Source organism: Anolis sagrei, chromosome X, assembly GCF_037176765.1.
Source record: "Anolis sagrei isolate rAnoSag1 chromosome X, rAnoSag1.mat, whole genome shotgun sequence".
Lineage (NCBI taxonomy): Eukaryota > Metazoa > Chordata > Lepidosauria > Squamata > Dactyloidae > Anolis > Anolis sagrei.
Window position 1 is genome coordinate 33,867,372 of NC_090034.1, and position 22,775 is coordinate 33,890,146.

At 41.2% G+C, this 22,775-nt stretch overlaps 1 protein-coding gene across 1 annotated transcript in view; it reads left to right on the forward strand.

Annotated features, from left to right (window-relative positions):
• The first annotated feature begins 1,292 nt into the window (after positions 1-1,292).
• Positions 1,293-22,775, forward strand: part of PPM1F (protein phosphatase, Mg2+/Mn2+ dependent 1F) — a 33,158-nt gene continuing 11,675 nt past the window's right edge. The window contains exons 1-5 of the mRNA XM_060785908.2: positions 1,293-1,885; positions 14,934-15,064; positions 18,506-18,705; positions 20,117-20,305; positions 21,481-21,624. Coding sequence (XP_060641891.2) covers positions 1,707-1,885; positions 14,934-15,064; positions 18,506-18,705; positions 20,117-20,305; positions 21,481-21,624 — 843 coding nt within the window. The 5' untranslated portion in view covers positions 1,293-1,706. The remainder of the gene's footprint in view (positions 1,886-14,933; positions 15,065-18,505; positions 18,706-20,116; positions 20,306-21,480; positions 21,625-22,775) is intronic.

The following is a 22,775-nucleotide window of genomic DNA, read 5'->3' on the forward strand; positions in this document are numbered from 1 at the left end:
AGAATACAGTTATAATGTATAAAAAACCACAAACAAAGTGAAAAACATTATACTAAATTTCCTTTGGCTAGAAGCTGGCCACTTCAAATGCCTCTGGCGTCCCTGGAACTCAGAAAATCCCCCAGTATCTGCTTTGAACTGGGTTATCTTGAGTCCATGCTGCCATATATTCCAGTTCAAAGCAGAAAGTGTGGGATTTTATTCAGCTGTGTGGAAGGGGCCTGGGTGGCTGTCTGTCAGGGGTGCTTTGATTGTGCCTTCTAGAATGGGATGGCACTGGATGGCATTTGGGGTCTTGTCCTATTCCAATTTCTATGGAATTAGCAGAGACAGACTTAGGCCCCTTCCGTGCAGCTGAGTAAAATCCCACATAATCTGCTTTGAACTGGATTATATGACAATGTGGATTCGGGACAGGCCATATATCCCAGGATCTGATTCAAGTTTTCTGTTTATCCCAGATTATCTGGCAGTGGGGACTTGTATAATCCAGTTTAAAACAGAAAACCTGAGATCAGACCCCAGAATATAGGGACTGTTTGGAAGCATGCTCAGATAAACCCATTCAAAGTAGATACTGTGGGATATTCTGTCTTGATCTTCTGGGGGCCCTTCCACACAGCCATATAACCCAGAATATCAAGGCAGATATCTACTTTGAATGGGCTTATCTGAGTCCACACTGCTATATAATTCAGTTCAAAGTGAATTTTATACAGCTGTGTGAAATCCAGACAAGTCAGAGGTCCTCATGGTCAGTCGCAAGGTCCAATGGGTGGCAGCCAGGTTGCTCTCTGGAGCGATGTACAGGGAGCATACAACCCCCCTGTTATGTCAGCTCCACTGGCTGCCAGTCTGCTACCAAGCATAAAAAGTGCTGGCTTTAGCCTATAAAGCACTAAACCGTTCTTTCCTAGTTTACCTGTCCGATCGTATCTCCCGTATGAACCTCGTTGTAGATTAAGACGTTCTGGGGAGGCCCTGCTCTCGTCCCACCTTCTTCACAAGCATAACTAGTCAGGAGAAGAGACAGAGCCTTCTCAGTGGTGACCCCTCAGCTATGGAACTTCCTCCCTAGTAACATTAGATCAGGCCACTCCCTCCTAGCCTTCAGGAGAGGAAAAACCTGACTCTGGGACTAGGCCTTTTGAGAAGCAGTGCAACAATATAATGTAATTGGAATATGTGCAATGACTACAGAATGGCCTCAGACTACGATTTTTGGAGGGTGTGATTTTAATATTGAATGTAATTTTAAATTTTTGATATGTATTAATTTTAATTCAATGTATTTTAAGTTTAATGTTGTATGTGTTTAAGGCGTTGAATATGTAAGCCGCCTTGAGTCTTCCTTGGAGTAGATAAAGGCGGAGTATAAATAGGGTAAATCAATCAATCAATATGGCTGTGTGGAAGGGCCCAGAGATAAACTCCCTCAGCAGGAGAGCTTCGCCTCAGGGTGGACTGAACCATTGGGACAGAGGAGGGGGATTTTTCGTCCTCAGGGGCGAAAGGGGCGTGGTCAACGGAAATCCCCCCTCTTCGCTGGCAATGGTTTCGCCCTCCCTCTGTCTCTCGCTTCAGGCGGCCTTTCTTTCCCGCGCTTTTTCATTCGGACAGGAAGCGGCGCTGCTGCCTTGGCCTCTTCGCCGGCCTCTGGGGGCGGAGGAGGAGGAGAAGGAGGCGGCGGTGGCAGGAGCCGGGCCATGGCCACCTCCGAGGCGGCGCGGGCCTGCTTGGCTTCCTTCCTGAGGGACTTCCCGAGACCGCTGGGCCCCGACGAGGCCTTGCCCTGGAGGCCCCCGGGACGAGGAGGCGCTGCCCTCCGCCAGGCTGAAGCCCCCGCCGAGCTGGCGGAGTCGGGCAGGGCCTTCCTGGGCAGCAGGTAGGCGCTCTGGGAAGACGCGTGTCGTCGGGGCACGTGTGAAACAGGAGGGGGCAGCTTCTGGACGCGGGTCAGGAGAGGGGGCGCCCATTATTATTATTATTATTATTATTTCTATATTTATACCCCGCTTTACTCCCCCCGAAGGGGACTCAAAGCGGCTTAACGTCAAAACGTAAGCACAGCATTTCAAATATACAAATATTAAAACAGAATTAACTATAAACAATTTTAAAAGGTTCGCAGTTAAAACCATGCAAACATATTGGATGCAGATTCAAAGCTAAGATATAATTGGAGCCCGAATGTGTTTTTTTTAACAGTATTAAAAGGTGATTCAAGATCGGGAAAGGAGTATGGCAGGGCTGTATAATCTCACCCTACCTATTCAACTTGTGTGCAGAACACATCATGCAACGTGTGGGGCTTGGCGATTCCAAGGCTGGAGCTAAAAATGCTGGAAGAAATATTCACAACCTTAGATATGCAGATGATACCACTTTGAAAGCAAGGAGGAAGTGAGGAGCCTTCTAACCAAGGTGAAAGAAGAAAGTGCAAAAGCTGGGTTGCAGTTAAAAATCAAAAAAATCAAGATTATGGCAACAAGACTGATTGATAACTGGCAAATAGAGGGAGAAAACGCAGAGGCAGTGTCAGATTTTCCTAGATCAGTGGTTCTCAACCTTCCTAATGGCGTGACCCCTTAATACAGTCCCCCATGTTGTGGTGACCCCCAACCATAATATTGTTTTCATTGCTACTTCATAACAGTCATTTTACTACTGTTATAAATCATAATGTAAATATCTGATATGCAGGATGCATTTTCATTCACTGGACCAAACTGGGCACAAATACCCAATACACCCAAATGTGAATGCTAGTGGGGTTGGGCGAGGATTCATTTTGTAATTTGGGAGTTGTAGTTGCTAGGATTTATAGTTCACTTATAATCAAAGAGCATTCCGAACTCCACCAGCGATGGATTTGAACCAAACTTGGCTCCCATGACCAATGGAAAACATTGGAAGGGTTTGATGGGCATTGACCTTGAGTTTGGGAGTTGTAGTTCACCTATATCCAGAGAGCACTGTGGACTCATACAATGGTGGATCTGGACCAAACTTGGCATGAATACTCAATATGCCCAAATGTGAACACTGGTGGAGTCCGGGGAAAATAGATCTTGACATTTGGGAGTTGTAGTTGCTGGGATTTATAGTTCATTACAATCAAAGAACATTCTGAACACCAACCATAGAATTGGCTCAAACTTCCCACATGGAATCCCCATGACCATCAGAAAATACTGTGTTTTCTTATGGTCTTTGGCGACCCCTCTGACACTCCCTCGCGACCCCCTCAGGGGTCCCGACCCCCAGGTTGAGAAACACTGTCCTAGATGCAAAGATTACTGCAGATACAGACGGGAAATCAGAAGATGTTTACGTCTTAGGAGGGAGAATGACCAATCTTGATAAAATCATGAAGAGTAGAGACATCACACTGGCAATGAAGATCTGCATAGTCAAAGCAATGGTATTCCCTGTAGTCACCTACAGATGTGAGAGCTGGACCTTAGGGAAGGCTGAGCGAAGGAAGAGAGATGCTTTTGAACTGTGGTGTTGGAGGAAAGTTCTGAGAGTGCCTTGGACCACGAGAAGATCCAACCAGTCCATACTTCAGGAAATAAAGCCCGACTGCTCATTGGAGGGAAGGATATTAGAGGCAAAGATGAAGTCCTTTGGCCACATAATGAGAAGAAGGGAAAGCTTAGAGAAGACAATGATGCTGGGGAAAATGGAAGGAAAAAGGAAGAGGGACGACCAAGGGCAAGATGGATGGCATCCTTGAAGGGTCTGGCTTGACCTTGAAGGAGCTGGGGCTGGCCACTGCCGACAGGGAGCTCTGGCGTGGACTGGTCCATGAGGTCCTTATCTACACTGCTGTAGAAATGCGGTTTGAAACTACATTCTGTGGTCAGGGAAGATTAAGGCTCAGCATCTATACTTCTGCATAATCCATTTTCTGAATCCAGATGATCTGGTTTGAACTGAATTATAGGGCAGTGTAGACTCATGTGATACAGTTCAAAGCAGATCACCCAGATTAAAAAATTGGATTATTATTATTATTATTATTATTATTAACTTTATTTATACTCTGCCTTTCTCCCTGTGGGTGGGGACTGACTCAAGGTGGCTACCAATTCCACACTTTAGTCATAGTTTTAAAAATGCAATACAAAAATAAATAAAAAACAAATAGTAACTGTGGTAAAAAACAGATTAAAAATACAATAAATACAATTAAAATAGGCTTTGTGGCAGTGTAGATCCAGCCTCAAATAATTCAGTTCAACTGCATTATATGTGAGTCCACACTGCATTACAGTTAGTAACAGGAGCCCCCGGTGGCGCAGTGGGTTAAACTCCTGTGCCGGCAGGTCGCAGGTTCGAATCCGGGGAGGGATGGATGAGCTCCCTCTATCAGCTCCAGCTCCTCATGCGGGGACATGAGAGAAGTGTCCCACAAGGATGATAAAAACATCAAATCATCCGGGCGTCCCCTGGGCAATGTCCTTGCAGACGGCCAATTCCCTCACACCAGAAGCAACTTGCAGTTTCTCAAGTCGCTCCTGACACGACAAAAAAAAAGTAACACAATTTTTGTTCAGTGGTTATAAATGTAATTTCCTACTTGGTTCTATCATAAAAACATGGAAAAAGTGTAGTGTATTAACCTGCCAAAACTTTGTTTTTGTGGGACATCCTGCAGCACATTTCACTCTTGTTTTTCAATATTTCAACCAATTCAACCTAGTTTGTGGCAGCCACAAAACAAAGTTTCTAAAGGATAACAAGTACTTTCAAAGTAAGGACAACACAATTAAACAGGAAATAACACTTTCAAACCAGGAACAGAACATTTTAAAATGTTCATTACATAGTGGAAGTTCATCATATCAGTCCACACTACATTATATGGTCAGGTAGGCTCCTATAATGCAGTTCAGTGTGCTTGTATCAGTCTACATAATTGACTACATACTGTAGAGTCAAACCTCATTACATGGCAGTGTAGATGGGTCCCTCTATATACACTGTAGACTTAGTCCAGTTTGGCACCACATGAACTGCCCTGGCTCAGTGCTCTGGAGATCTGGGTGTTGTCGTTTTACAAGGTCTTTAGCCTTCTCTGCCAAAGAATGCTAGGGCCTCACCAAACTATAACTCCCAGGATCCTGTGTATGACTTCTACAGTGTAGAATGCAGGCCCTATGTACACTGCCATATGTTACATTTTGAAACAGACTCCGATAAAGGCATTGAACCGTATTCTACAGTTCAGTAACCGCGTCGTGCCAATTCAAACTGCATTATGTGGCCATGTCAATGGCAAAGCAACTCAGTCCCAGGATTTTTCTTGGTGAAGGGCTGTGGGATTTTTTGTCAGTGAAGTTTGAAATAGATTTTCATATTTGTATGTTCCACAACACAAAAATATTTCATTGTGGTTTTCATCTTATTATTTTAAATCATGCCTGTTTTCATCGTCTCGTGTAATTTTTTGCTGTTAGCTGCCATGAGTTTATTTTTTTTTATTACTTTTTTTTAACCACAAAATAAATGCTATATACATAAAAAGAGGTGGAACAATATAGTGAAAGAAAAGTAGGAAATAAAGATGTATAAGTCTTAACAAAAACTACTTCATTCTTTTCTTTAAGCCAGATTCTTTGCAGCGATTCAACTTGTTCTCCTCTTTTTTTCTAAACATCTAATAATTTTATTACCTTTATATTCCCTTCATTACAAAAACAATCTCTATAATTCACATAATTACTTTTTTTCCTTTCCCCAGTTGTGCTACCCCTTGTGCTCCCCATCTCCAGAGTTCTTCTTTTCTTTATACTCCCACCAGAACCTCAATTCTTCTGGTGGGGGTTGGTTCCCATCTTCTTTCCTTAATGTTTCCTCAATAAATATTTTCCATATATTTTCAAAATCATTATCCTTCCTTAGGCCTTTTTTAACCTTTAAATTGCATGTTAATTTGTCATTTATTGCTAATTTCCAAATTTCCTTGTACCATTCTTCTATCTTAATTTCAACCTCTCTTTTCCAATATTTTGCTATTAGTAGCCTTGCAGCCGTTAACAACATTGTTATCAGATTCTTTTCATTTTCCTTCCATTCATCTGTATTGTAAATAGATAGCAGTATAGTCGCTGGATTTCTATTAATTTTTTTCTTCATAATACTTTCTATTTCTACTATAACTTTTCCCCAGAAACTCTGTACATATTTGCATTGCCACCACATGTGGATATACGTACCCCTTTCTTGGCAACCCCTCCAACATTTTTCTGAACAACTCTTATCCATATTATGGATCTTTGTCGGGGTCAGGTACCATTTCCATACCATCTTATAGTAGTTTTCTTTTATTCTAATTGATAAATTCTTGAGGTGTCTTGCTCTCCATAATTTTTCCCAATTCCTTTCTCCTATTTTTATTCCCAGTTCTTCTTCCCATAGTTCCCTTATTTGTATCCCTTTTCTCTCCCCTTTAATCTCTATTAATATTTTGTATATAATACTTGTTGTCCCTTTTTGATGCTCATTTTCTTCTTTAGCCTGTTCTTTTAATATTATATTTTCAAATTTCGTTGGTTCTCTTTCCCCTAAGCTCTTTCCTTTCCAATTTTTAAACCATTGGTCCAGTTGGACCCAATGGAGCCATGATATATTTAATTCACCTAGGATTTCCTTTCTTCTCCTTTATTTGTTCCATCCAACTTCCAATTTTGTCTAATTTCTTCTTTTTCAACTCCTTATCCATCACATTTTTTATATTTTTAAGAAATTTCCCCTTCATTATAACTGGCATTATTTTTGAATTCCCTTTAATTAGGTTTTTCTTATATTTGTTCCATATTGTTAGTATATTTTCCAATGGTACATTTCCAATTTGATTAATTTCCTTTTTTGAGTATTCCTTTAAAAATATATTTTCTAATCTCATGCCATGAGTTTATCAATCATGGGAGAGACTAGACAAAAATTAAGGTAATAAGTGAGGTGTGTTCAGAAAAGTTTTGCTTCACAGTCATTTCCCTGGCTGAGCGGGGATTCAAACCCTGGTCTCCAGAGTCATAGTCCAAGGCTCAAACTAGTACACCATGCTGGCTCTCTCTGGGACGACCCTAAGGCAACCCCATCACAGCCTCAGTGAAGACAAAGGCAAATCCCCTTTGAATAAATCTTGACAAGAAAAATCTGTGAGAAGGTTGCCTTAGTCTGAAATTACTTGAAGATACACAACAAGAACAACAACAAGCTATAGTCTGCCCCCGCCCTCTGAACACTCTGAGGGACTGCTGGTTTAAAAGGACCCCTGTCCATGTGCTAATGGGTTCATGCTCAGCATCCCATACAGGTACGGACTCGTCATCCCACACAAGCTTTAATAAACGCGTGTGGGATGGCTAATGTGCACCTGTATGGAGTGGTGAGCATGGCAGAGGCACACAAACATGCCAGGCAAGGGGAAGAGTTGAAAATGTGGGATGGGATTTGTTTATTCACGTCTGGAGGTAGGTTCATAAGACAATGTGATAATGGTGTACTTGTGTGGGCGCATGTGTTGAATGGGCGGTGAGCTCACAGCAGGTGTGGGAAGCTGGGGTTATTAATGAGTATGTTCGGGGGGGGGGGTGTTAGCACATATATACAGAGTGGAGTATGTGGAGAGGGTCAAGCACCTGTATGGGAAATGTGGGTTTTGTGAAGGAGTGTGTGGGCACATTGTTTGAGAGACCAATAGCCCAACCTAATACTCAACATGTATTGGAGTCTTGAAGAACCTGCACTAAGCTTTTGGTTCTGGTGTTCTGCTTTTTGCAGCCAGATAGTTTCCAATATCTGTGGCTGGTTGTGTTCCCTTGTATAGAGGAAAGAAAACGTAACCCCAAGACAATTGGGAAAAATACTGTGGAAGAAAAGGCAGTGTGGTATTCCTTAACCAAAGATGTTTCACTGAAAAGCAAATTGGGAGCACATTCCAACAAAGGGGGAAAACAGTACTAGGCTGAGTTATGGAGCACTCTGCTATGACATTAATGTTGATCAAACTCTCATAAATAAAAGCCTGATGATTTGTAAACATTGCTCATCTGTTGTAAGGATGCTCGGTGCGTTGTAGAAATATACTTCTGAGTCAGGATTAGTAAGTTCTCTGACTAAATTGCGTGGATGCACATGTTTATGTGTGTATGTGTTTTCAGGTCGCCTGGCGACTTATGGCGAGGAATCGTCAAAGATGGTTTCTCCAGTTTCTTCCTTTGAAATAGAGCCTACAGCCTCCCATCCAACTATCAACCAGGGCTGGCTCTGCTTAGCTTTCAAGATCAGACTAACCCATCGATTTTTATTAAAGGAGTGCTGCAATCATTACAAGAAGTATTTTTGGTCTGCTTGCTTTTTAAGTTTCATAGAATGTATGTGTTGTGTTCGATATGTTATTTAAAAAGTAATGCCCACTGTTGGTAATTATAGGTCAAAGGCAAGCCTTCAAAACCATCATAAATGAAATCCTAGTTCTTTGTGCTGCAAGAGCAGACTGAGATCAATAAAGAAAGGGAGGATATTAAGTTTGCTTCCAGTAAGACACAGAGACACTTCCTAATTGGCTGCATGCTGCCATGTCATTTCTTTGGGGAATATAAGGGAGGCAGTTCACCATTCACTTTTGTGTGTAGTAAGCAATGGGAGTCAAGACCTCAAGGCCTTCTGGAAATTGAGCTGAAACCAAACAATTTGATATACTAAATTTTCCTCACTTTCTTCTTTCAGTTCTTTCAGTTCTAGGAGTTTTTAGTTAAACATATATAGTTACATAGGAATAGTGATAATGGGCATATTGGAGAGGGTTATACAAATGGACAATGCAGGGAAAATCCTAGTGCTTATTTTTAAAGTATTTATTTGCATTGGTGCATATTAGTCTAAAATATTCATTCAGTATTTCTAGGTGAGCATTTGTTTTGCTACTCAGGATTATTTCTTGTGTTTCTACATCATATGTCAACAATACTAAGTTGACATATGATGCACTTGGGTAGATGGATTGCTTTAGGCTATTTTTTGATATTAAATGATGTAAATAATACATTTTATTGTTTCTGGGACTAGAAACAGGATTTGGGTAAAATACTCACTTATTAAGGAAGCAATGTGGTTCTGTTCTGTTTATGAAGTATGATCAAGAGGTGCTATGTGAAGGCGCTGTAGTTTAACATTCAGGCTTGATTTTTCCTGAGGTAGTTTCAATACTTGAGCACTGGTCTTTAAATATGTTGATCTGTGGCCTGGGATCTAAAAGCTGCATTAAGTTTTTTAATGCTTTTAAAAAAAATCAAAGTTTGAAATTTTAAAGCCCTGAACGGTTCTGGCCCAGATTACCTGTCAGAACGTATCTCCCGTTATGAACCATCACGAAGTTTAAGATCAGCTGGAGAGGCCCTGCTCTCGATCCCACCACCATCGCAAATGCGACAGGTGGGGATGATAGACAGGGCCTTCTCGGTAGTGGCCCCCCGCCTATGGAACTCTCTCCCTAGTGATATCAGGATGGCTACCTCCCTCCTGTCCTTTAGAAGAAAACTCGAGACCTGGTTGTGGGACCAAACGTTTGAATGATAGAGGCAGCAATTGAGAATAAGACTCAAGAGATATGAATGACAACGAACTGACCCGGACTATGATTTTTAAACCTGCATGATTTTAACAATTGTTTCTTTATTGTAACTGTTTCAATGAATTCGTGTTAAATGTATTTTATGGTTGTGGAGAGCACTGAATGGTGCTTGTTGTGAAGCCGCTCAGAGTCCCCCCTCGAGGGTGAGAAGGGCGGGGCTCAAATGTACAAAATAAACAAACAAATAAATCACATGCTGTACATGTAACATATTTGAATGAAAACATTTGGCTGAAAGAATTTCATAAAAACCTGTATTTTAACAGCATCAGAATGAAGCCAGCACCTGTGCCAAGAACCTCCCCAGCCTGACATTTGGGTATCTATGCCCACCAGCAAGTAGAATGGGAGTTGCCAACTAAAATACCTGGAGGGCACTCGATTGGGGGAGAAGGCAGCTCTTTTATTCCATCTTTCCCTTGTGCTATTAAATGCAAGGACTTAACATGTCAGGAGCTGCATTTTCCACATACTTGCCCTGAAGCTAGTGTTAGCTGGAGAGACTGTGTATCTCAGGGATGCTTCAGTCCCCAGAACTCAAAACTGTCAAGCCTGCTCCTCTTTCACCACGAGAATTCCTCAGGAGGGAGGGGCACACCTGTCTGACCAACAAAACATGGCACTTTTGAGACTCATATGCTTTCTGAGAAAAAAAAAAACATATGTGCACCATTTAGTAAAATTGTCTCTTAAGCTGCAATGGCTGAATTAGATTTGGGTGTTAGTTCCTTTTTTCATAATTTCAAGATCTTGTTAGAAGCCCCCCCCCCCCCGCCCCCCTGCAAAGATGACTTGCCTGAGGCAGTTTGATCAACAGTGTGAGAGAAAAGATCCATCTGGTTGCTTCCTTGTACCCAGTGGGGCTTTCTTTTTGGGAAACGCAAGTAGGGTTATGCAATGTGTTCACTGTTTTCAGATGCTTCTACTTATGGAGGGCTGGCCTGGTCATGTCAGGGAGTGGAGAGAAAGAGAGAGAGCATATTTTGAGTATGGTAATAAGCACTGTGTTCTCCAGACAGCGTAATTTGCCAACAGTAGTCCTAATGTCACATACAGCCTCAAAGGAAAGCCATGGGAAAGACCATCTAGTTAAGATGCCCTACGGGCACCATTGGACTTGAAGGCCTTGTTTGAGTGGGAAAATCACTCTACAGTCTAAATAGAGTTGGCAATTTATATCCCTTGATGCATAGCAGTCTACAAGTTACAATTCTGGTTTTATTTCACCGGTAGTCAATACAGGTTGGCTTCGGCAAGGACAGGTACATTCCTGGCTGTCCCTGGCAAATACGCTCTCTGATTTGCATGGCTGATTCAAGTGAATTAATTTCCTCTGTTCATCTTTGCTTTGTTCATCTTTGCTTTGCTGGTGCCGTAGGAGTGTATTCCCTACTCCATTGATTTCAAGTTATTTGCTTGCTTTTCTCTTTCTTTTTAATTCCATATGAAAGGAAGCAAGGGAGCTGAGGGATGAGTTATTGTTGCCACCAATTTGAAAGGAACCAGTATTCAGGAGATTTTACCCCAGTTCCCAATTTTAAAAAGAACTGGCCGATTTGCAATGGAGGTTGCCGATTAGGAACCAAATTTACCATCAAGTTGGAAGGGAGGCTGTTCAATTGCACCTCCTCCTTTATTAAGAAAGTAATAACTTAGTAGTAATTACACTGTATATACTGTAGCGTGACTGGAGAGAAGTATGTAGATTTATTTGGTTACTTTTCCCTGCGTTTCTGCCACCACGTGAGGTAAGTTGTAATATTGTGAGAAATGGCACTTTGGTCACAGAATAGATGGAGCTGAGGCAATCTTCAAATAAAAGTTAACAATTTTATTAAGTACACAGCGTGTGGTTGCAAGACGTAACTTTTGTTATAGAACTTAGAACAATGCTTGGTTAGTTGAATGTTACACTCTTTCAGGTTACACAGTATCTTCCTGAGGTGAAGCACTTATTACAAAACAAAGTTTCAATACAGGGATGTCTCCCTTATCTGATCCTTCCTTGATCAGATACTTAATAAGATTATTCTTTAGCCTTTCCTTAGACTAAAAGAATACTGGCTATGTTTCCCTTATCAGCCTCTCTAGCCTAAGAAACTTCCAGTAGCTTAATCTGGCTTTCCAAAGCCTCAAAACTTTGCTTCACAATTCACTCTCTTTCAGCTACAACCTCCTAATCCTTTCCTCTACCAACTCCTCACCCTCAACTCTTAACTCCTGACTGTTCACTCCTCTAAACCTAAACCCTCACTCCTCATTCCTCTGAACCTAAACCCTAACTCCTCACTCCTCTGAACCTAAACCCTAACTCCTCACTCCTCTGAACCTAAACCCTAACTGATTTTTAACTGTCGTTTTTTTCAAACTCTCCCCTCTAAGCTCCTCCCACTTCTCTCTCTCCTGCATCGGTCTCCATGGCAACTGACTTAGGCCGCTCCAGCATTACTGCAGCCAATCTAAACACAAATACAGTTAAAATCATACAATTTATAATCAACTCCTGTACACCATACTTTTATTTAGTTCTCTGAAGTCTGTACATTTCCCTTTTTGGTGCCAGTGTGTCCTGTGTTTCTCCCATGTAAAACAAAGTGGTGTTCACTGGCAGGCCTTTCCCCCTGCAGCTATATGTTTCATGATGGAATATCATAATATTGCTGTTGTACTGCACCCAGCACAATTACCCCATGAAGAGTAAAGTGATGTTTTAAAATTAGCTGGTTAGTTCTGATTCTTTTTGTCCGCCTAGTTTCCACTTAGTTTTCCTGAAAGGAAGCCAAGCATTACTCAACACTGAGAGATGTAAATTGTGTCCTGTAGGAAATTCTGGGAGGAAGAAGGATGCTATTGTTGCCATCACAATTCGGATATGGGACATAGCTGTGGGGGAGGGAGAAAAGACAATAACAGGAAATACTTAGAATGAGCTACAAACTGAACATCTCTCTTGAAATGTGCATGAATGAGCTGAAATCTTTCAAGGGTAAACTGTGTGGAACAAGTTGTCTTAAATCTCTAGAATAAGCTGCCACAACTACTGCTTTGAACCTTAGAATAGATTCACATTTTAATCAGCATAGCTGAAAGGGATTTGATATTTCTAATATTATTACTGCGTGCTGTCCTATATTCTGACAGCATTTCTTTAGAAATTGTGGTTTTTGTGCATTGTATTTTCACCCACCCCCCAAATACAGAGTGAGTTGCTGTGAGTTTTCCGGGCTGTCTGGTTGTATTCCAGAGGCATTTTCTCCTTATGTTTCACCCACATCTTTGGCAGACATCCTCAGAGGTTGTGAGGTCTGTTGGAAAATAGGCAAGTGGGGTTTATATATCTGTTGAATAATGTCCAGGGTGGGAGAAAGAACTCTTGTCTGTTGGAGGCAAGTTTGACTGTTGCAATTTATTTACAGTTCTTATTTATTTACAGTTCTTATATTCCGCCCTTCTCACCCCGCAGGGGACTCAGGGCGGATTACAGTAAACACATATATGGCAAACATTCAATGCCAGTTTGACAAACAACATTTAACAGACAAAGACTATTTAACTTTTTTTTCTGGCCGCCAGGGGAGCTGCTGCTTTTCATCGTCCATCAACGACACCGATGAAGTTCTTCCGCATTCCACATTCCCCAGAGTCTTCTTTCTTTATGGCCTCATAAATTAGTTAAATTTAGCCTCCCACACAAAGTGGTCCATTATTTTCCTACTTGACAGATGCAACTGTCTTTCGGGTTGCAAAGGTCGACAACGGGCTACACAATGGCTGGACACCCACTCCAGCCCAGGCTGGCTTCGAACTCATGACCTTTTGGTCAGAGTGATCTTAATGCAGCTGACACTCAGCCAGCTGCGCCACAATCCCGGTGCTTGATTGACCACCTTGATTAGCATTTAATGGCCTTGCAGCTTCAAAGCTGGTTGCTGCCTGGGAGAATCCATTGTTGGGAGGTGTTAGCTGGCCCTGATTGATTCTTCTCTGGAATTCCCCTGTTTTTTGAGTGCTGCTTTTTATTTACTGTCCTAATTTTAATGTTTTTTTTAATTCTGGTAGCTAGATTTGTTCATATTCATGGTTTCCTCCTTTCTGCTGAAATCGCTTCTGGATGTCAATGGCTTCTCTGTGTAGTCTGACATGGTGGATGTTAGAGTGGTCCAGCATTTCTGTGTTCTCTAATAATATGCTGTGTCCAGATTGGTTCATCAGGTGCTGTGCTATGTCTAACTTCTCTGGTTGAATTAGTCGACAGTGCCTTTCATGTTCCTTGATTCGTGTCTGGGCAATGCTTCTGCATTTGGGGTTCCCTATGTAGACTTGTCCACAGCTACAGTAGACTCCTGCAGAGGTGAGATGATCCCTCTTGTCCTTTGCTGAATGTAGCATTTGTTGGATTTTCTTAGTGGGTCTGTAGATAGTTTGTATGTTGTGTTTCTTCATCAGCTTCCCTATGTGGCCCGTGGTTCTTTTGATGTATGGTAAGAACACTTTTCCTCTGGGTGGATCTTTCCTCTCATGGCTTGTTCTTGGTCTTGCAGCTCTTCCGATTGTCTGTGGTGGAGTATATACAGAGTGATATTTTGTGTGTATGTAGGAGTTTTATACGATGCTTTATGTAATTAGTTTATGTGGACTTTACTGTTATAGTAGTGCGATTTTGTTTATTTGCCGTGCTGTATTTATATGTTTGCACTATTGAGTGCTTTTGTGAGCCGCCCCAAGTCCCTTCAGGGAGATGGTGACGGGATATAAATAAAGGGTTTTTTATTATTATTAAACCAAATGCTAACTTTATTTTATTGGCCAGCAAAGTGTTCATATGAATGCCTCTAGAACATATACTGTGCAAAGTTTGGAAAATATCTTGTTGAAATACTCAGCTATATCTGCACTTTTGGACTGAAGTAGACTCCTGAGTAATACGTCTTTAGCTGAAAAATTGGCGCTAGGGGTTCCTACACCACAAAAAAAGAAGAGGAGTTCAACATGCTGCTACACACTTCTTAACAAAATGAACAATGTGTTCACATGAGCTGAAACTACCATATCAGCTAAGCCTTACATAAACAATTGCAAATCTTCTAGAGACCCTTTGAAGCCTTTGTCCAAAATGCAAGGTTGAACTCTTATACAATAAAAGAAACTGCAATCAAGGTTTTTTTCGGGAGCTTTGTTTCACTGAGATGAAACAGAAGTTTCTTTGTTTTTGACTTGAACTGCTAAAACAATGCCTTGCCTTCTTCATGCCTCCCATTTCAAGGGCTTTCCTTCCTTTTCTCATCAGGAATGCACCACCTCTCCTTGCAGCATCTTTGATTCATGCAGCAATCAGTGATCTGCTACTGGCTGATCTTAATGAATTTCAAAAGCACAGTGTTGAAGAGGAGGAAGCTGGAGACCACGGGGCATCACCTTGTAAGTATGCTGGTAATAACTGGGTCCTAAGCAAAGACTCACTGCTATTTTGGTGGATGTTCCCCTTTTTTATATTTCATATCTTCAGTGGCATGTTAGGAAGGAGGACCTCTACCTAAATAACATGCAGAAAGGGAATGACTGTCATTCTCAGTTCTTTGGGGATTATGAGGATGTGAGGCCTTAGCTCAGAGTTTCTCAACCTGGGGTTAGCACACCTGGGGGGCGCAGGGGGTGTCAGAGGAAACACAGTATTTTCTGTTGGTCATGGGAGTTCTGTGTGGGAAGTTTGGCCCAATTCTATCATTGGTGGGGTTCATAATGCTCTTTGATTGTAGATGAACTATAAATCTTAGCAATTACAACTCCCAAATGACAAGGTCTATTTCCCCCAAACGCCACCAGTATTCACATTTGGGCATATTGAGTATTAGTGCCAAGTTTGGTCCAGATCAATCATTGTTTGAGTCCACAGTGCTCTCTGGATTTAGGTGAACTACAACTCCAGAACTCAAGGTCAGTGCCCACCAAACCCTTTCAGTATTTTCTGTTGGTCATGGGAGTGCCAAGTTTGGTCCAATTCCATCGTTGATGGAGTTCGGAATGCTCTTTGATTGTAGGTGAACTATAAATCTCAGCAACTACAACTCCCAAATGACAAAATCGGTCCGTCCCCCCGTCCCCCAAACCCGACCAGTATTCAAATTTGGGAGTATTGGGTATTTGTGCCAAATTTTGCCCAGTGAATGAAAATACATCCTTCATAACAGATATTTACATTAGGATTCATAACAGTAGCAAAATTACAGTTATGAAGTAGCAACGAAAAGAATTTTATGGTTGGGGGTCACCTCAACATGAGGAACTGTATTAAGGGAACTGTAATTAGGAAGGTTGAGAACTACTGCATTAGCTGAAGGAAGAAATTAAATGTGCTAGAGCAGTGGTTCTCAATCTGTGGGTCCCCAGATGTTTTGGCCTTCAAATCCCAGAAATCATAACAGCTGGTAAACTGCCTGGATTTCTGGGAGTTGTAGGCCAAAATACCTGGGGACCCATAGGTTGAGAACCACTGTGCTAGAAGTGTCATTGTTATTTTAAGAGGGGGGCTGCATATGGACCACAGACATTATACTAAACACTCTTGTCTATTAAAGGCACAAAGGATGAAACCTTGCTTCTGAGCAATAACACTTGACAGAGATACCAAGGTTATTTGTCAATTTTTCTCTTCCCTCATTCCACATTTTACTTCTCTAGGCTGGCTTGCTGTCTGCTTTTATCTTGTTCTGCTCTTAGCTTTTATCTCTGGTTTTTTGTTTTGTGTGTATGTGTGTTTGTGTGTGTCTGTCAGGAGCAACTTGAGAAACTGTAAGTTGCTTCTGGTATGAGAGAATTGGCTGTCTGCAAGGGCATTGCCCAGGGGACACCCAGATATTTTGATGTTTTACCATCCTTGTGGGAGGTTTCTCTCATGTCCCTGCATGAAGAGCTGGAGCTGATGGAGGGAGCTCATCTGCGCTCTTCCCGGATTCTAACCTTTGACCTGTCGGTCTTCAGTCCTGCTGGCACAAGGGTTTAACCCACTGAGTCATCTCTGTCATGCCACATGACTACCTAAAACTCATTTGATGGCTTTCACTTTGGTTTGTAAATTGTTTTAGGTGTTCTGTTTTACTGTTCTGTTGATAGCAGGCTTTGTAGAATGATTAGAGCATTGCACCAGCATGAGATTGAGATCCCTGCTAAGCTATGAAATTTACTTAGTGGCTTTGGGACAGGCATTGTCTCTCAACGTAGCTTTCCCTCACAGGACTGTTGTGAGGCCAAAATCAGGAGTAGAGAAGCTGTGCGCTTTGCAGAGCAGGCATGTAGACTGTGATTGTAAGGCCCCGTCCCATGATCTTGCCCAAACACTAGAGAGAATTCAGCCCTTCTGATCAGGTGGTCTGTTTTTCCTCTGAATCACACATGGAGTAATAAATTGTCCCCATCTTCTGGAGATCACAAAAATTGCATGTCTTTATGTAACATTTGAGAACAAGTCACTACATTTACTATGAGTTCCAGCAGCTCACAAGATTTAAAATCATACTGCCCCAAAACATGTAGGTGTCTCCTCCTCCTTCTTCCAGACAAATATATTCCAAATTAATACTACTACGGCTACTTCTTCTCCTCCTCCTGCTGCTCCTGCTGCTCCTTCTCCTTCCAGCGAATATATTCCAAATCAATACATTGCTATTTTCTTCTCCTCCTCATTATTATTATCATCGTCTACCTTGCTTTATCTCTCTAAAAAGAGATCCAAAGCATCTAACATTAAAAGTTATTGTCTTTCATTTGCAAAGGTTTTTTTGTCATCATGTGCTAGGTCACCCTACATGGCTATGGAAAGCTGGGGTAACCATGTTTGCCATAAGGGGGAAAAAGTCACTTGTATCACACCACAGCTTCTTAGTGCACTACTTAATACCTGGGGATCTGTGTCCATATAATGGTCACTGCTAATAATTTTGCATTTAAATATGTTCTTGCTTGGGTGTCTACTTGAAAGGGGCTATTTTTCAAGCCTTTCTGTTGACATGGTAACTTCTGCAACTTCTGTGTTCCAACCATTTCCAGGAAAATAGCTCCATGGGTAGCTGTACTGGTAAAACCTCTGCACAATACTATTTTCTTTCTAAGTGCATTGCGTATTATACTATTTCAGTATGCAACACCACTTAGCTATCAAATGGTATCTTGTGTGTGTTGGGCAACTTCCTCCTCTAGGCATGATAATTTGAAGGAGAATTTAATGACTTTGTCTGGGGGATCTTGGGATTTTCATAAGGTACAGAGCACATTCTACAGTCTAATTCCTTCATCCTCTTGTTCAATCCATTCTGTTTTGTTATGAAGGAAAAGAAACATGATCTTCGACTTTGTTTCAGTATTTTACAATTAGAGCACAATTTCTTTTATTCTTCGTATCGTCCGTGAAATGCGCACTTATGGGTTTTCCCTCGCGCATGCGCAGAAATCTGGAACACTCTAGAGTTTAATGAATTAAAAAATGAATATTTTGAGACATAGGCTCCGCCCATCTCCCCGCCCCCCCGATATATGCGCCGAGCGGCGCTGCCGATCTCTAGTTCCTCAGCGCTAAACAGCGGCCAGGAAAAAAGAGGGCATGACAGAAGGGAGGACGGGCGGGTTGTGCGAATTTCACGGACTGATACTCGAAGAAATACGGTTACAGGTAAGCAACCTTTATTTATTAACCATAATCAATACTTAATGAAAGGGCTGAAAATAAGCCTTTAAAAAGAATAATAATGCACTAGAAACAGCTGAAGGAGTGAGAGGAATGGTATGGAGGATAGGAACAAAATATGCATTATGTGCCTTCAAATGATTACTTCCTGTAACCTCTTGCTTTTCTTTGTCTTTTGGTAGTGCTGGATGGAGGCCCTTTGCAGCGCTATTTCTTTAACAAACTCTGGGATGTTTGTGTCAAATGGCAGAAGCAGCTGCCAAGCCTGAAGCCCCTTGAACGTTACCTCCAGATTTCTGTCCACGCGACTCGTAATAGCCGCCGAAAAATGGAGGACAGACACGTTTGTCTCCCAGAATTTAACCAGCTTTTTGGCATGACGGTACATTTCTAGGGCTCAGTTGAGGGTAATCTTGTGCCCATAGTCACTATCATCCGGGTTGGAGATTATTTGGAGGAATGAGCAAAAATCATTTAGACCTAACAGTGGTGGATTTCTCTTCTGGTTGGCTGTGTTAGTTTTAAAATAGCAAATTTTATGTGGGACCTACACGCTTGAATGAGCAGTCCCAGTTTCACAGTTCATAGGCAGACAACCAATTTCCAACTATTTGTTAAGCAGTGTTTCCTTTTTAACTTGCTCACCTGAAGTTGTTGTCAGCAAAAGCACTCCCTATGAACCATCAAACCATCATATTAAACCCCATACTAATGATCTGATAATCTGAATTTCTGAATGTCTGCTTATAAGGCAAGGCAGGGGTACATTTGGCCTTGCAAATGTTATTGGACTGTAGATCCCATCAGCTCTTGCTGGCATAGCCAATTGCGAGGAGGAATAATGGGAGAAGCAATCCAACAGCTGCTGGAAGGCCTACCTACAGTATAAGGGTTTGTATTACTGCAGATTGAGCAGAGTGGTTTGCTCTTTTTTTGTAATGTTAATAATAACAATTGGGTCCCCCTGGTGGCACAACGGGTTAAACCGCTGAGCTGCTGAACTTGCTGACCAAAAGGTTGGCAGTTTGAATCCAAGGAGCAGTATGAGCTCCCGCTGTTAGCTTAAGCTTCTGCCAACCCAGCAGTTTGAAAACATGCAAATGTGAGTAGATCAATAGGTACCACTTTGGTGGGAAGAAAACAGCACTCCATGCAGTCATGCTGGCCACATGACCTTGGAGGTGTCTATGGACAACACTGGCTCTTCAGCTTAGAAATGAAGATGAGCACCACCCCCCAGCATCGGACACAACTAGTCTTAATGTCACAGGAAACCTTTACCTTAATAATAACAATTAATATTATTATCACTATCATTATGTCCACTTAAAAGTCTGAGCCAAATTCACATTATTATTATTATTATTATCATTTGTGTGATTAATGCGAAGCCAGTCCAGACCTCCAAATAAACATTTTTTTTACCTTTAATTGAAATATATTGTCAATTTTTTACATAGCCTTCTTTTGTTGTATCTGTAATATCCAGTTTATTGTATACAATATAATATAATAGATTAACATTTTAAGCATGAAATCCCCATGTTGGAATTTTCTCTTCTTCCAGGAAATGTTTGAAGGGTTCTTTCTTGAATATTGAAGGGTCTTTCCTCTGTAGATATCTTGTTAAAATGTCCAGAGTGGCTTGCTTCAAGTTGTGAATTGTAAATGTAACTGATCAGAGATTGTGACTGTATTTGCCAACTCCTTTGCAAGCCAACAAGATATTTCCATGCAATGTTTGGTTTTGCATTTGTTTTTTTCTCCTCTTTACATGACTTAACTATCCAAAGGATAACATAGACCGGGCATATTTTGCTGTGTTTGATGGCCATGGCGGAATCGATGCTGCTAACTATGCGGCTACCCATTTGCATGTCAATGTGGCAAACCACAAGGATTTCCTGACAAATCCAGGGAAGGCCTTAAGAGAATCATTTGAAAAAACAGATGAAATGTTTCTTTCGAAAGCCAGAAGGGAGGTGAGTGGGGAGACGCAAGGCCTATGATGCAGTGACAAATGGTTGGCCTGCCAAAGGAGGAGGGAGTGCTGAGAAGCATGCTCTCTTGACAATTGCCTGTTCTGTAACTACTTAATGCTGATTAGCTTGTGAAACATCCCAGATGAATAATGTATCTCTTGACTTAATAGATTTTAGTTGAAGAGTCCTTGTCCACAAATTGGAGGAGATGAAAAATTGTGTTTAGGTCAGCATTAATTGACGTCTGGGTCTTTCCAGAACAGTTTTAAACATATGGGGTATCTATATTTATCTAACTGATTTCTTTCACTTCTTCTGGTCACAGGGACTTGGCCATGAACGAGGGGAAACTGAATTGGGGGTGTTGTTTTTAGAGTTGAGCCGTCCTTTCTTATTTGGTTGAATTAGAAATGCTGGGGAAAGGCACGTTACTCTTATGCTGCATGCAGTAGGTGAGACAGTAGAAGGATAGAGTTGGATCAGGCATTTCACAAATTATCCCTTTAGATAGATTAATAAAAATTGATCTAAGGCTGGATGTACACCGCCATATAATCCGGTTTCTGAATCCAGATTATCTGCATTGAACTGGATTATATGAATCTACACTGCCATATAATCCTGTTCAAAGCCGATAATCTGGATGCAGAAACTGGATTGTATGGCAGTGTTGCCTAACCCACCAAAGAGGAAAAATGTATTTAAATCATTTCCCCAAAAGTGTGATTCATCGTTCCTGAACATGGGTGAATGCAAACTGGTTTTTATTCAAAATTAAACAGTCTTAATCTGCAGCCCAATAGTAGACTGTGAAACAATAAAACCAAACGTTTAGACATAGAGGAAAAAGCCAACGGCTCCAAAGTTAATGGATTAGCATTTATCTGAAATGTTTCCCCAAAAAAGGGTTATTGGGGAGAATAGTGTCATCATTCTCCTTCCATTGTCGTCTTTTTCATGACATCCATTCTGCCATCACTGCCATACTTGTTCCACAATCAGGTATACATTAGAACAGAACCATACCAGTGTGAATTCCCTGCAATTGTTTCCACATCAGTATAGCATCTCTTGCTTTTTTCCTTATGTAATGAGAGCTTACTCCCCCTCAGTACCTTTCATCCTTGAAAGACTCCTTAAAGCATATTTTCCTCTCTTTTTTAAAAATTCCACAGAAGCTGCGCAGTGGCAGCACTGGTGTGTCTGCCTTGATTGTCGACAACAAGTTACATATCGCTTGGCTGGGGGACTCCCAGGTTATGTTGGTCCAGCAAGGGAAAACAGTAACCCTAATGGAACCTCACAAACCAGAGAGAGAGGTAACCTTGAAACTTCACCTCATGTCTATTTGTTTCCATGAAGGTAAACGTTTTCCCCTGACATTAAGTCTAATTGTGTCCAACTCTGGGAGGGGGGTGATGCTCATCTCCATTTCTAAGCCAAAGAGCCGGCGTTGTCCGTAGACACCTCCAAGGTCATGTGGCTGGCATGACTGCATGGAGTGCCATGAAGAGTTGATGATTATTTTCTAAAACAGTATGAGTCGACCAGCATGGCTCACAAAATGGGACTTCCTGGTTTGTCTGTGAGGGACCTCCTTAGTTTGCAGAAGAGTATTAGTTTCCAAATTCAATGTAAAAGAAACCACAAAAAAGACAAAGGTATGTAAAGGCGAACAGGGAAGAGGAAAGTATGTATTGCCCTTCCTTCTCCCCAGAAATTCAACCATCCACAGCTTGAATATATCAATCTTAAACCTTGACTTTGCCATTTTATATAAGGGACTCTGGTTTCTCTTCAGATCATATATAAGGGACATGATTTAATAACCCCTTGTATCTCATGGGATTTGAGACTCCATGGGTTTTGGTCTCCACTGTGGGCCTTGGAACCAAACTCCACCAGATACAGAGAGCTACTGTATTTTACTTCAAGGGTTTGATTTTTATGTACCGTATATACTCGTGTATAGGCCGAGTTTTCAGCCCTTTTTTGGGCTGAAAATGCCCCCCCTCGGCTTATATTCAAGTCAAAGTTATTTATTATTTTACTCTTTTATTATTTAATTTTTATTACATTTATTATTTTACTATTTGTTATTATTACGTTTACATAATTTTACTCTATTGTTATGATTGCATTTTTATTTTACTCTATTAGTTTTATTAAATTTATTGTTCTCTATTTATTACTGTTATTATATTTTTATTTTACTCTATTATTATTTAACATTTATTATTTTACTCTTATTATTGGAAGGATACATGAGTACATTTACATTGAAGGAAGTTAGAATAATGGTTTAATCAGAGTTGGTCAGTCTTTTCTTAAATTACAGTTTTATGTAAATATTCAAAAACATTTAACCTATTGATGCCTCAGTTAATGTAATTTTATTTATTTACCAGTAGCTGCTGCATTTCCCACCCCTTGACTTATACGTGAGTCAATACGTTTTCCCAGTTTTTTG